At 36.5% G+C, this 12,388-nt stretch overlaps 1 protein-coding gene across 1 annotated transcript; it reads left to right on the top strand.

The window, feature by feature from the left end:
• The first annotated feature begins 21 nt into the window (after window positions 1-21).
• LOC111345282 (lissencephaly-1 homolog) lies at window positions 22-9,481 on the top strand. The gene is made up of 16 exons (XM_022952559.2): window positions 22-180; window positions 631-809; window positions 1,175-1,253; window positions 2,356-2,430; window positions 3,044-3,095; window positions 3,517-3,574; window positions 4,489-4,548; window positions 4,838-4,971; window positions 5,104-5,175; window positions 5,363-5,465; window positions 5,811-5,875; window positions 6,453-6,484; window positions 6,620-6,751; window positions 6,988-7,092; window positions 7,495-7,651; window positions 8,124-9,481. The coding sequence occupies exons 2-16, from the start codon at window positions 778-780 to the stop codon at window positions 8,195-8,197; spliced, it is 1,230 nt and encodes a 409-aa protein (XP_022808294.1). The 5' UTR covers window positions 22-180; window positions 631-777; the 3' UTR covers window positions 8,198-9,481.
• The last annotated feature ends 2,907 nt before the right edge of the window (window positions 9,482-12,388 follow it).

Raw genomic sequence — 12,388 nt, 5'->3', positions numbered from 1 at the left:
GCATTTTAGTCGCTTTGCATCATGGGTTGGCCGTTTTTACGAAGTGCTTGAAATCGAGCGGTGTTTGAGTTCAAAACTGATAGACTGTGAAGGAGAAATAGCCGATTCTGTGGTATTTTATGCGGTCGAAGAGCCGCTTGTGAAAGTGACGAGGATAACGTAAGGCGAATCTACGACAAGGTTAGTCTTTGTTTGAGTGAAAGCTTTGTAAATACGAAAACTGACGTAATTTCTTGATGGCTAGCTAGCACATAGTTAGTTCAGAGCATGGGTGGGTTTTGCTTGCCTCTGTTAAAATATGCGTAATATTATGACTGTGTGGCAATCTGACATTCACTTAGCTTTTTTGTTTAAGGCATAACCCTTTTGAATTTCGACAGTGTTTCCTCTAAGGCCCGTTAAGTCTTGTTTCTAAAGCGAAAACGATCTTTCAACCAAGGCCCCCTAGAAAGTTAAGTTTCACTGTGATCATGTTAGGTGACTTTGTTCAATGATGTACTTTTATAAAACGATATTACGATATCCTAACCGGCACAATTGAACCGGTTTCCTCTCGCGTGGTAGGGTCCTTTGGATAAAAACTTGCACCTTTGATTGATTTGTTGTTTTCTGTACGTCCTTTCGGAATAGGAGAGGTTGTGGCTGCCAGCGTTACTCGAACAAATGTGATGGTTACAGTGCGCAGATCACCCCGAAAGGAATGTTTTCACTGCAATTCAATGTAGCTACTTGATTTAAATGAAAGTTGACTGAGAAGACTAGAAAAAAATTTGAGCCATGGTGTTGACTCCCAGACAGAAAGAAGAACTGTAAGTGATTGTATATTTCTCTATTATTACGAATTGATTGACCTGTAGTTTCAAGATGGTGTGTGCGATCGGGAGTTTACGCTATTTTTCTCAATACTCTATTTGATATAAGGTGTTTGCGGCGAGCAAGAACGAACAAGATCTAACTTTTTGCTGACAGCTATCATGTCGAATACGTTTATTGCAAATAAACCGGGTAAATTTTCTAAGCGGTGAGGATCATTGCGGATTAGGCCATTGTACTTAGTTATAAACAGCTTGGCAAGAGTGATTCTCACAATTTTCCGTCTAAACAACGTAACCTCTCCTTAAAGACAGCTCTAGCTGTTGATTTTTCATACAAATTTATTTTATTTCTTTTACAGTCATAAAGCCATAGCAGATTATCTATATCAGTGTGGCTTTGAAGATGCCTTAAATGCTTTCAAAAAAGATGCAAGCATGGTGAGAAAGTTGTTCCAACTGTGCTTACCTTGTTTTAGATGCACTTAGCTCTTGTCATATGAGTTCTTTTGTGGTGTCATGTTACCTTGATAGTCAAACAATAATTTGTACAAACCCTCCATATATGATGACAATAGTGGATTTAATTGTCAATTTTACCTCTAAACTCAATTTGGATGCGTGTGAAAGTACACTTGTTCAAAGTTCATTCTTCCCTGTCTGTGTCAACCATTTGCACCTGTGATGTTGTGTCAAAAAGTAGTTCATAAGGCCCCAATTGCTGTGGTATAATGGCATACATTTTAAGTTATGCCCTAAAAAGCAGCATTGCATAATTTCTTTTAATGTCACTGTTTGCATTTGTCCTCTAACTCAGTCTTCTTGAATATTTGAATTTTTTTTTTAAGTTAACAACTATTATGTGGACTCCAGGGGGTCCTCTAGTAACTGTGAAATAAACAAAGAGAAGCATGTTTAAAGGAACTTCAATAACCATAATTATTAATAATTAACTATAGATCACATTAATGCAGTTAGTTATTTGCAGTAAAATGTTTGGTTTAGTCTAGTGTTGCTCATTAATTACATCGATTTGTATTTCAAATTTGGCTTGGATTGTATCATTAAGCGTTTTATCAAGTTTTCTAGATTTTATTCTTTCTTTATTCCAAGTCAATTACTTCAGAATATTTTATTTTGATCATTGGCTTTGTAACCACTCCAATAAACTTGTTGAACTTGTGAGTAACCCTTTTAGTGGGTAGGGAAGAAACTTAATTCTGGGATTTATTTTGCTCTACCTGTAAGCCAGTAAGGTTATTCCAAATGGAGTGCAACAAATTACTACATACATTTAAAATCTTATTCAGTTTGATTATACCTCTAATTGCCATAACAGACCAGAAAAAAAAGAAAATTCAAGCAAGCTCAGTTTTGACAGTAGAACGTCTGATCAAATTATTAAAAATGACAGATGTAAAAAGAATTCTCTTTGATATGCTGGTGTGTGTTGGAATGCTTGATTGAGATACAGACAAAGATTTACATTTTTTGTGCTTTTTGTGGATTTGTAAGTACTCATTGTGATTTTCCTCAACTCCAGCCTGGCGAACTCGACAAAAAGTATAGTGGTTTGCTGGAAAAGAAATGGACGTCAGTAATTCGTTTACAAAAGAAGGTTAGACACTAACTTTAATTAAGCAGATATGAGTGATATCTGTCATTTAATAATTTTTTCCCTTTTTTTTTGGCCCTGGTATGAGATACCAGCAGTACTTGCTGACCTTGAATCAATGTGATGCAGAAAGTTTTTCTAAATAAAGTGCCTTTGTCCGAGAGTAGTTGTCGTGGGTAGTTATAACTAAATATACAGTAAGCTGCCTCAGCTAGGTTCAAAATTACCCATATGCTAAATATAGAGTAAATTGCCTTGGCAAGACTCAAAGCTACCCATATACTAAGTATACAGTAAGTTGCCTTGGAAAGGTACAAAATTACCCATCTGCTACTTTTGCTCTAGACCTCTGATATACTTTATTTTTTACACCAGCATTTTATTCAAAGTACATGTGCAAGGCTAGATGATTACCATTTGAACTGAACTGAATCATTCATTATATTACCACTTAGCTCAAACCTTCTATATAGTGATTAACCGTGTTGCTAATTACATTTTATTGATAGTGTAGTACCATTCCTATGTGAATCTGGAAAATCCTTCTCTTAGATTTTTATTTACTTAGCTGACCCTATACTCTGAGTTAAATTTAAAATGAATAATTTGTTTTCAGGTAATGGATCTAGAATCAAGGTTATCAGAGGCAGAAAAAGAAGCAAGCACAGGTATACTCATAGTGTAACGACTTTATCTTAGGAAGTCCTGCATTTTCCAGCCACTCACAACAGGAGTAATGATTTTTTGTCACGAGCTGTCTTTTCAAGGGCTGAAGTGGGAGACCCTGGTTGAATTTGTCGTTTCTTTTGCATTATTAAAGACCCTTAAATATTGATCAACCAAATATAGAACTTACAGAACAAAACAACAGTGACCATTACACTATGTATCGTTACTTGACTAGCATTTGTAACTAATACATCATCTTTGTGAGTTAGGGTAGGCAGTACAAACAAGGTTTTCACACTGCTTCAAAATTTGTTTCATTTATTATATGCCTGGTACAAAAAGTAATATAAAAAAAGAGAATGGATTTGAACCTATGTAAAAGTACAACACTAGTACGGATGTGGTTATTTGTATGCCTAGGTTCTTCATTAAAGAAAACACGTTCTCCTGAGGATTGGATGCCTAGACCACCAGAGCGGTATGCACAGAAGTATTTTAATGTGTAGTCTTAAGGTACCATAGAAGGAAAAACAATCATTTTTTTTTTCCAATTTCTTGAAATTTAATATCTATTAAAACAAAAATGAAGATCTATCAACTTATGAAAATTTTATTTTGGTATATTTTTACTGGAGGGGATATATAACAAAAAGTAGTTTGAGAGCAGGACAGAAGGCACTTCACGTCAAATTCTTCTTGTCACCTAATTACGATTTCAAAATCACTAGTGATTTTCACTGCATACTGCTCAGTTTGTACAGCTCCAAACCCACTCATTTGCTATCAAGTCTACTTGCATTCTATTCAGTAGCAAAAATTATAAAATTAAAAAATCACAAATCAGTGTCTAACAAGCTTAAAGGAAATGTATGCTGTTCCAGGCATGGCCATAATCTCTCTGTGAAAGTCAGGTTTGACTTAAGTAATCCTTTCCAGTTTTGAAAAATCTTAGTCTGTGCAATTCATATCAAACTGTGGTCTTTGAGGTACCCATTTTCTTGGTAATCTCTAATGTCTTTCTGGGCTGTTCATTCAGGGTTTTCAAAGTTAGCTGGCGCTCAGCGCAAGTCACTGGCTGCTTCTCGCATTTGCGCCGGGTACTTTTCATATTCCAGCACCCCACCCCACAAGGCTGCAGTTATCATGATGAGATAGTGCTCCAGCTACTTTACAATTTTGTCCTGCTACTTTTTTTCTATTTGAAAACCCTTTCATTTGAAAAAGAGTGTAAAACTTAGGCAGAAATTTCCATAAAAGTGCTGACTTTAAGATTTTCATGGTATTTAACCACTGAAGCTCACCTTAAAATTATTGAAAAGTGCTTGCTGGCTTGTTAATCAAAGATGATCAACTGCTAAAATTTCTTTTCATTTTTTTTTTTTATTCTTGTAGATATGCATTAACTGGCCACAGAAGCCCAGTTACAAGAGTGTTATTTCATCCAGTATATAGGTGAGATTTGTGAACTTTTACCTTGACTTCATGGGTGATAGTTATATTAAAAAAAGCTGTTGGTAGTTTGATATGAATTTGAAACAAGGAGAAATTGTTGTGTTCCCCTCAATTAACTGAACCCCAAACCCTTTAGTGTCATTGCATGATGTTTTGTTGACAGGTAGCTTGTTTGTGAGCGTAGCCATAATGTCTTATTATCTATATCCACTGCAAAATTAGCAGGACATTAGCATTTAGAAGAGTAAACAATATTTGTTTTCTGAACTTACTCTTGTATTTTTTTCAGTGTAATGGTAACAGCATCAGAAGATGCAACAGTTAAAGTCTGGGACTATGAGACTGGAGATTTTGAACGAACCCTAAAGGGCCATACAGATGCAGTTCAAGATCTCTCATTTGATCATACTGGGAAAGTTTTAGGTGAGATTTGATTGGATTGTAAAAGTATTTTAAAGAAAGGATATTCTCTTTATATAGATTGTAGAGCATATGTTTACCTGAGGCAGATTCTGTTTTTAAAATGGAATGTTGTCTTTTTCATTTTTATTCCAGCATCGTGTTCAGCAGACATGTCTGTCAAACTATGGGATTTCCATGAATTTGAGTGTATCAAAACAATGACAGGTTGGTGGTGCATTTATCATGCAGTAGTTGTCTTCATAGTTTGAAGATCAATGAGCTAAATTGTTATTATACCAGTAGATTTTGTCTTGCATTTTTATTTTACAAATAATGATACTACTGCTAATCAGTGGGTGTTTGTTGTTTCAGAAAATGTCCTTTAAAAGTTTTGTTTTCTTTTCATCATCAGGACATGACCATAATGTTTCTTCAGTGACATTTTTGCCATCAGGAGATTATTTGGTATCATCATCCAGAGATAAAACTATAAAAATGTGGGAAGTAGCCACAGGGTAAGTCCTAGTTAGAATTGACAATTACACTGTCAGTAAGTGTGTTGTTAAGACTAACAACTATACAGTACAATCCAAAGTCTTTCAAGATTGGGTGGGAGAAGGTAGGGTCGATACAGGCAGATACAATAAAAGTAACCGCTTGCCAAAGTCACTTGACATTTTACCAGAAAAAAAAAAAAAAAAACATTTAACATCTTTTTTGCCTCATTTAGCCAGTTGAAAATAACACATAATCAGTAACTACACTTAGGGGGTAAAACAAGTTCCTAATTAGAATTTAAGGCATATGATCCTAAACAGAGCAGTATGGAGTGAACTGATCTCTTGTTTCTTGTACTACAGATATTGTGTGAAGACATTTCAAGGGCACAGAGAGTGGGTCAGAAAAGTTCGTGTTAGCCCGGATGGTGAGACATCTACAGTCATCTATGTCTTGTATCTTGTTAAGGTCACCAAGGCTAGGCACTCATTCAGAAGATACTAGAAGCACCCTGTCTTTAGTCTGTAGTCCAGGCCCTTAGTACTTTCTCTCGTTTGTTTTTTGACAACCCTGCCAAGGTGTTCTGTTAATGTAATGGCTACATGTTAACATTTTGTTGTGACTTGAAATTATTCAAACCAGTTATGTTTTTTGTTAAATAATATTATAACAAAATAGTTTAACATTGGAAATAAGAATAGACTATTTCAAATATTTTAAACCTCAAGATTTAACTGGACAGTTCAATTTTGTTCAAGATTGTTTAAAGCTTTGCAGAATAGAAACTTCTAAAGTACTCTCTATGGCACCAATTGAAACTGAAAAAGTGTAGGTAGGGCAGGAGGGAGTATTTTAGGAAATTTGCATCAGAGGTGATGCATATTGCAACAAACTATTGTATTCTGATGCAAGGTTTATATTGTGTCGATCAAGCTGTTGAATTTCAGTATTACTTCTTCAGTACTGTACTGGAAATGCAGTGAATACCTTTCATTTTTCTGTAGGTGTGTTGATAGCAAGTTGTTCAAATGACCAGGTAGGCAAGCACATCCAACTATTTTTAAATGTTGTCTTTATTGCAGCCATACATGTAAATACTTGCATTTGCAGTCTTAGATCTAAAGGCTGTCAGCTGAAACAAAATCTCATGAAAAAAGTGTTTGCTCTACAGACAATCCGTGTGTGGGTTGTGGCCTCTAAGGAATGTAAATGTGATCTGCGGGACCATGAACATGTAGTAGAGGATGTTTCTTGGGCTCCAGAATCAGCCCACCCACATATTGCAGAAGCTGTAGGATTGGAGGTACATTATATATATGAATAGCATTGGAGGAATGATAGAATTTGTTTCAAGTCCACTTGTGTGACTGAAGACTTAGGAAGCAAAACTTTACTGCTCCAGTCTATGGAGAGGTGCTTCTGTTTCAATTTCTTTCTTTGTGTTTCGTGGTGAGATAGTTTCATACTTTTTTAATGTATTGAGGTTGAGTATGTGCTGTGGTGATGGCTTCTTTATTATCTTGGCTAACTCTGATGTAGGGTGGAAAACGAGGAGGAGCTCCAGGTCCATATTTAGTGTCAGCATCTCGAGATAAGACAATCAGACTGTGGGATTGTGGTACTGGAATGTGTCTAATGACTTTGGTTAGTTTTTTTACAAATACTTTCTTTTGCATGTTCAACTATACTGACCTTTTTTTCAAACTTACCCTTGTGTTTGGATTAAAGGCTGACTTTCATTAATAATGGAGTCAAAGTGAAAATTAGAGGCACTGAGCAATGTGATATTGATAATACTAATGGCTCCTTTGCTTACAATCCTATGAACTCTAGGTTATCACAAACATGATTTTCCCAAGTTAAATATGACTATGGTTTTGTATAAAAATAGGCTGAAAGTGCTCTCACCTCTCTGATTACTTCTCAGTCCAGCCTCTAATGCTGGAAAATTAATTTTTGGCAGATCTACTGTATGTTGGGCCACAAAATACCCTAGTGGGTGTTCAGATAGATTTCACAAGTCATTCTACTCTTTTGCCTTGATAGGTTGGCCATGATAATTGGGTGAGAGGGGTTCTGTTTCACCCTGGAGGCAAATATATAGTTAGCTGTTCAGATGACAAAACTCTTAGAATATGGGACTACAAAAATAAAAGATGTGCGAAAACTCTAGTGGCACATGAACATTTTGCGACAACTTTAGGTAAGTCTCTCCATATGTTATTACTGTTTGGCAATGCTGTTTTCTTTTGCTCTTTTCCCCCTCATTGGGCCACTGAACAACTCGCAGTATCTTTAACAGTGTTCATTCTACCCTTTAAACTCCCAAGAGTGATCAAGACAGAATTTCTCCTCACAATGTTGATACAATATCAAACAGACAAGTGATGAGAAAAAGAACAATCATGCAGGGATTGATAGTTGATCCAATGCCAAATTCTCTGAACTAACATCATAAAAATTGTATGGCAGACAGGGAGAAGAATTTCCAATGAGAACGTAGGAGTGAAGAGTTGAGAGAAGTTATTTTTCTTGTTGGCCTGCTGTAGCATTAAAACATTTCCATTGAAGTGGTTGCTTTTGAAATCAGTTCTTTTCTTCAGCAGTTTTTGGTTAAAATGTCCAAAAATTAGGTGTCAATCCTTAAATGTAATTTTGTCTTATCTTTGTTTTAGATTTCCACAGGTCAACTCCATTTGTAGTAACTGGAAGTGTTGACATGACAATCAAAGTGTGGGAATGTCGTTGACAGTTGTTGATGGAAAGAAAGCTCATAAACTTATCCCTAAATGGCACCCAAGTGGAAAATTGATATTTTAATTCAAGAAAACTTGCAGGACTAATGTATGTGGAGCAAGAGACTCACCGGCTACCAAAGAAAAGTGCTCTGATTCTCAATTAGTGTTTCTCAAAAGAGATTAGAAAACTGTACTGGGCTTGATCTCACAGAAGAGCAAGTCTCGTTTACAGAAAAAAACTTATCAATATTATATTTTGTATTTGGAAAAGTTTTAAAAAATTGCTTCTGTGCATTTATTGCTGGTTGTGGAAAGTTCAGTTTGTTGCAGCGTCTTTGGACAGAAGTTGGTGTTTGATGATAGGGCTGATTTAGTTTTGAAATAGTTATGATGGTTCTTAACCAGCTGTGTTGTCACTCTGTTTGTAAAATGTCAGTTTTGTGGCCTTTGTGATAAAGATCCTTTGTGTGTTGGGAATTGGAGCCAGATTTAATCGATATGGACATTATAGGGCAGAAGGAAAGCTTTCAAAAACTGGTCCACTATGACTTTTCCAGCATATTTCCAAGGTTAGTACTAAAGATCTTGGGAATCTGCTTGAGAACTGTAACTTGTTGCATCTGTTTTGGAGCTTTTTGTATTAACTTTAGGGGTACTGTAGGAAATAGGGCAAGCCCTGAGCTTCAAATGAAAACAAAATATTTTATGTATTATTGATATCATTCTTGAACAGGTGTAAAAAATACAGAAATGACACTTAAAAAATCATGCAACGGAGCTCTGAATCTTGCTAAGTGTGTCAAAAGTTAGTACAGTGGTTTGTACTTTTTCCAAGGGTTATTTTGTTTGGTAACGGCCTAAGTTCATTTTGAGTAGGTCAACCTCAATTTGCTTCCTTTCACATCATTTTATAATTATCATTATTATTATTTTTTTTTTGAAGCGTAATGTTGGCTGTTGAGCACGTGAACAACCTCTTAATTTTGAGTTCTATCGGTATGGTCTAATTGCCCTGTTCTCAGGGTCTTTTTTTCCACAAATAAGGGACGGAAAGAATAAAGAGCTAGGGTCCAAGGCAGTGCAGGGGATCCTTTTAATGTGACTACATTAAAACAGTTTCATGACGGATATTGCTCAAGGATTTCTTGGCCTGATTTCCTTAACATATTCGACTCCTCCTGCCTCCAGAAAAGTATTTGTTTTTCTAGAGGTTGAAAGACTGGTCGTGTCTATTTCAAACTCTGATATCAACCTGGAAATATTTGTAAAATCCTATTAAACAGATGTGAATACTATTTTATGTTTTATTGCCAGTACTATTTGATTTGTGTGGTAATATCTGATTCCCTGAACTATGTGGTGGTTTCTGAGGGTCATCAGTATTGGTTAAGGATTAGTAACGTACCTAAAACGAAGAGATTGGCAATCATTTTCTCTCTTCCAAGGGGACTGTTTTTGAACATCAAGTGACATACTACACACTGTTCGTTCTTTGATCGATTTCTCTGCAACGCTGCTTCTATTTGACATGCACCTTAATTTCTCACGGTCTTCGGCCATCAAACAAGCTAATTGCGCCTATAATATAAGTCGAGAAATTTCGGAGACCAGATTGGTTGATAGTATCACTATTTCAGTGTACTAGTGGTACAGCAAAAGAGATGGTAAAACAAAGTTACCGTGACAACACGGTGAGGAAAGAAAGGAGAAGAGAGATTGTTACGAATGCGGACGCCTGTGTTTGTTATTTCAACCGAAACGAAATGAAGGTCTCGCGCGTTACCGAAAATTTCTCGGCATTTGTTATAAACGAATAATTCGCGTCGTGGTATTTGGAACATTTTGAAATATCAGTCGCGGTATTGTTGCCAAATACCACGAGGGACACGGGGAGGTTCTTGTGGGGAGTCCCCTTCGGGATTTCGCCAGGAGAAGAGAAGTGTGCATCAGGTTTTGTCTATATTATTTTCCCAGTGGACATCGGCTCAGATGAAGACAGTGTTTCTTTTACAACTGACCATTTATGATCAAAGAATTATGTAGTGCGTTTGATTCCTTACCGTATGGAGATTTGCGAATACCCATGCTCTTCAAGGATTGTTTTCTAACAGTTACACTAGCTCCGTTTGCAACCTCGTTCCTAGACCGGGTTACAATCATCAGATCCTACGGTAAAGAAATAGTTCAATAATCAAGAGCTTCTTTCGTTGGCGATTCGTCTCCTCTATTCCCATGACTTTAGTTGCGAGTTTAGATAGTCTAAAAAGCGGACACTTAAGAGAAACAGCTGTCGAGTTTTGGATGCTAATCTCAAGCACGAATTCTTCTTTCACAGGCTCTACTTTCAGCAAACAACCTTTTTCCGTCCATACAATTAACAAAAGATAGATAGATAGATAGTAGATAGGCAGGTCCACACCAGGACTTCAGTCTTGCGTATTCTGTAACCTGCGTTACCAAATAAACTATGTATCCATGTAATTATTCCACTAGCGCGCGTTGGCTGGTGAGATGATAGATAGCCAACGAGGCGCGTAGCGCCGAGTTAGCTATAACCATCTCATATTGTTTTATTAAAAAAACGCCCCCAAAATATTAGACAAATCTTCTCGACTTTATTTTGTAAGAGGAAACCGGTTGTTACAATGTACAGCCAAGATTTTATTTATTTTTTTTTTATTACAATTTAATGACACATATAACTTCCTTACTTACTTACTTACTTACATTAATAGATAATAATACAAAAGAGTAAAAAGAAAGGTGCCATAAGGATGGTCCGCAAAAGAGATAAATCCCCATGCACGGCAGACCACCTTTAACAAAAAAACAAATCCAAACTAAAATCAATCAAATCTTGCAGTCAAATAATCCCTTACACCCCTTTTAAAACAAGAAACACTTGGAGCCTGACGGACCGATAGTGGCAGCCCATTCCACATGTGGACAATCCTATTAAAATAGCAAAACCTAAAAGTATCAGTCCTCGCGTAGTTCTTTTTCAATTTAAGTTCGTCCTTACCCCTCAACGAGTATCTTTCCGAATGTGAATAAAATTGGATATAAGAGGATATATCTATATTAATATACCCATTAAGAACTCTATAAAAAAATAGTACGTCAAAAAAGAAGCGTCTGTCCTCTAGAGATAACAGGTTCAGTTTTTCTTTACGAGTGTTGTAATCATCATCAGTTTTTAGAATAAACTTGGTGGCTCTTCGCTGAATCCTTTCCAATTTATTAATGTTTCTAGCCGTGAAGGGTGACCAGACAATAGTACAGTATTCCAATTGGGACCTTACCAAAGCACAGTACAACCTTCTTAACATGTTAACATCTTTCAGACCCTTGCATGTCCTTTTAATAAGGCCAAGAATCTTGTTAGCCTTGCTTGATATCTTATCAACATGAGCATTCCAGGACAACTTGTTACTAGTAACTAATCCAAGATCACAGAATTCAGATGTTTCTTCCAGAGAGCTCTCATTCAGCTTAAGGTCAGAACGAAAAGGCATACTTTTTTTCGTGATACGCATCAATTTGCATTTCTTTACACTAAAATCCATTAGATTTCGCCGACTCCAGATGTGTAGATTATTCAGGTCAGATTGAAAATCATGTTGGTCTGATGTACAGTTTATCAGTCTTGATGTTTTACAATCATCTGCGTACAGTGCGATTGTGTTTCCAGGCATAACCACATCAGGCAAATCACTAATGAATATTACAAAAAATAATGGCCCTAGTAGGGAGCCCTGTGGTACACCAGATGGGATAACAGACCAGGTAGAACTCTGTCCTTCAATAACAACCCTTTGCTCTCTGTGGGTCAAGTAATCCTCGCACCATCTTAGTAGGCTACCAGAGATGCCGAAATTACACAACTTCAGATGAAGTATATCATGTGATACTCTGTCAAATGCCTTAGAAAAATCTAAGAACACGACATCCACCTGTAGTCCATCATCCAAGGCCTTTGTCCACTGATGGTGTGTTAATACCAACTGGGTAGCACACGAGCGACCCCTTATGAAACCATGTTGCCAATCTGTCAGGTAAGGGGCCACATGAGAATATATGGCATTATATACAATCTTCTCTTGGCATTTACTTGGAATCGATAACAGGGATATAGATCGATAATTCTCTACCACATCTTTAGCATCTGATTTAAACACAGATTAGATTATGGTATATTTGCT

The sequence above is a fragment of the Stylophora pistillata genome, chromosome 13 (assembly GCF_964205215.1).
Source record: "Stylophora pistillata chromosome 13, jaStyPist1.2, whole genome shotgun sequence".
Lineage (NCBI taxonomy): Eukaryota > Metazoa > Cnidaria > Anthozoa > Scleractinia > Pocilloporidae > Stylophora > Stylophora pistillata.
The sequence above is the reverse complement of the archived record's forward strand: the minus strand, read 5'-3'. Positions and strand labels throughout refer to the sequence as shown.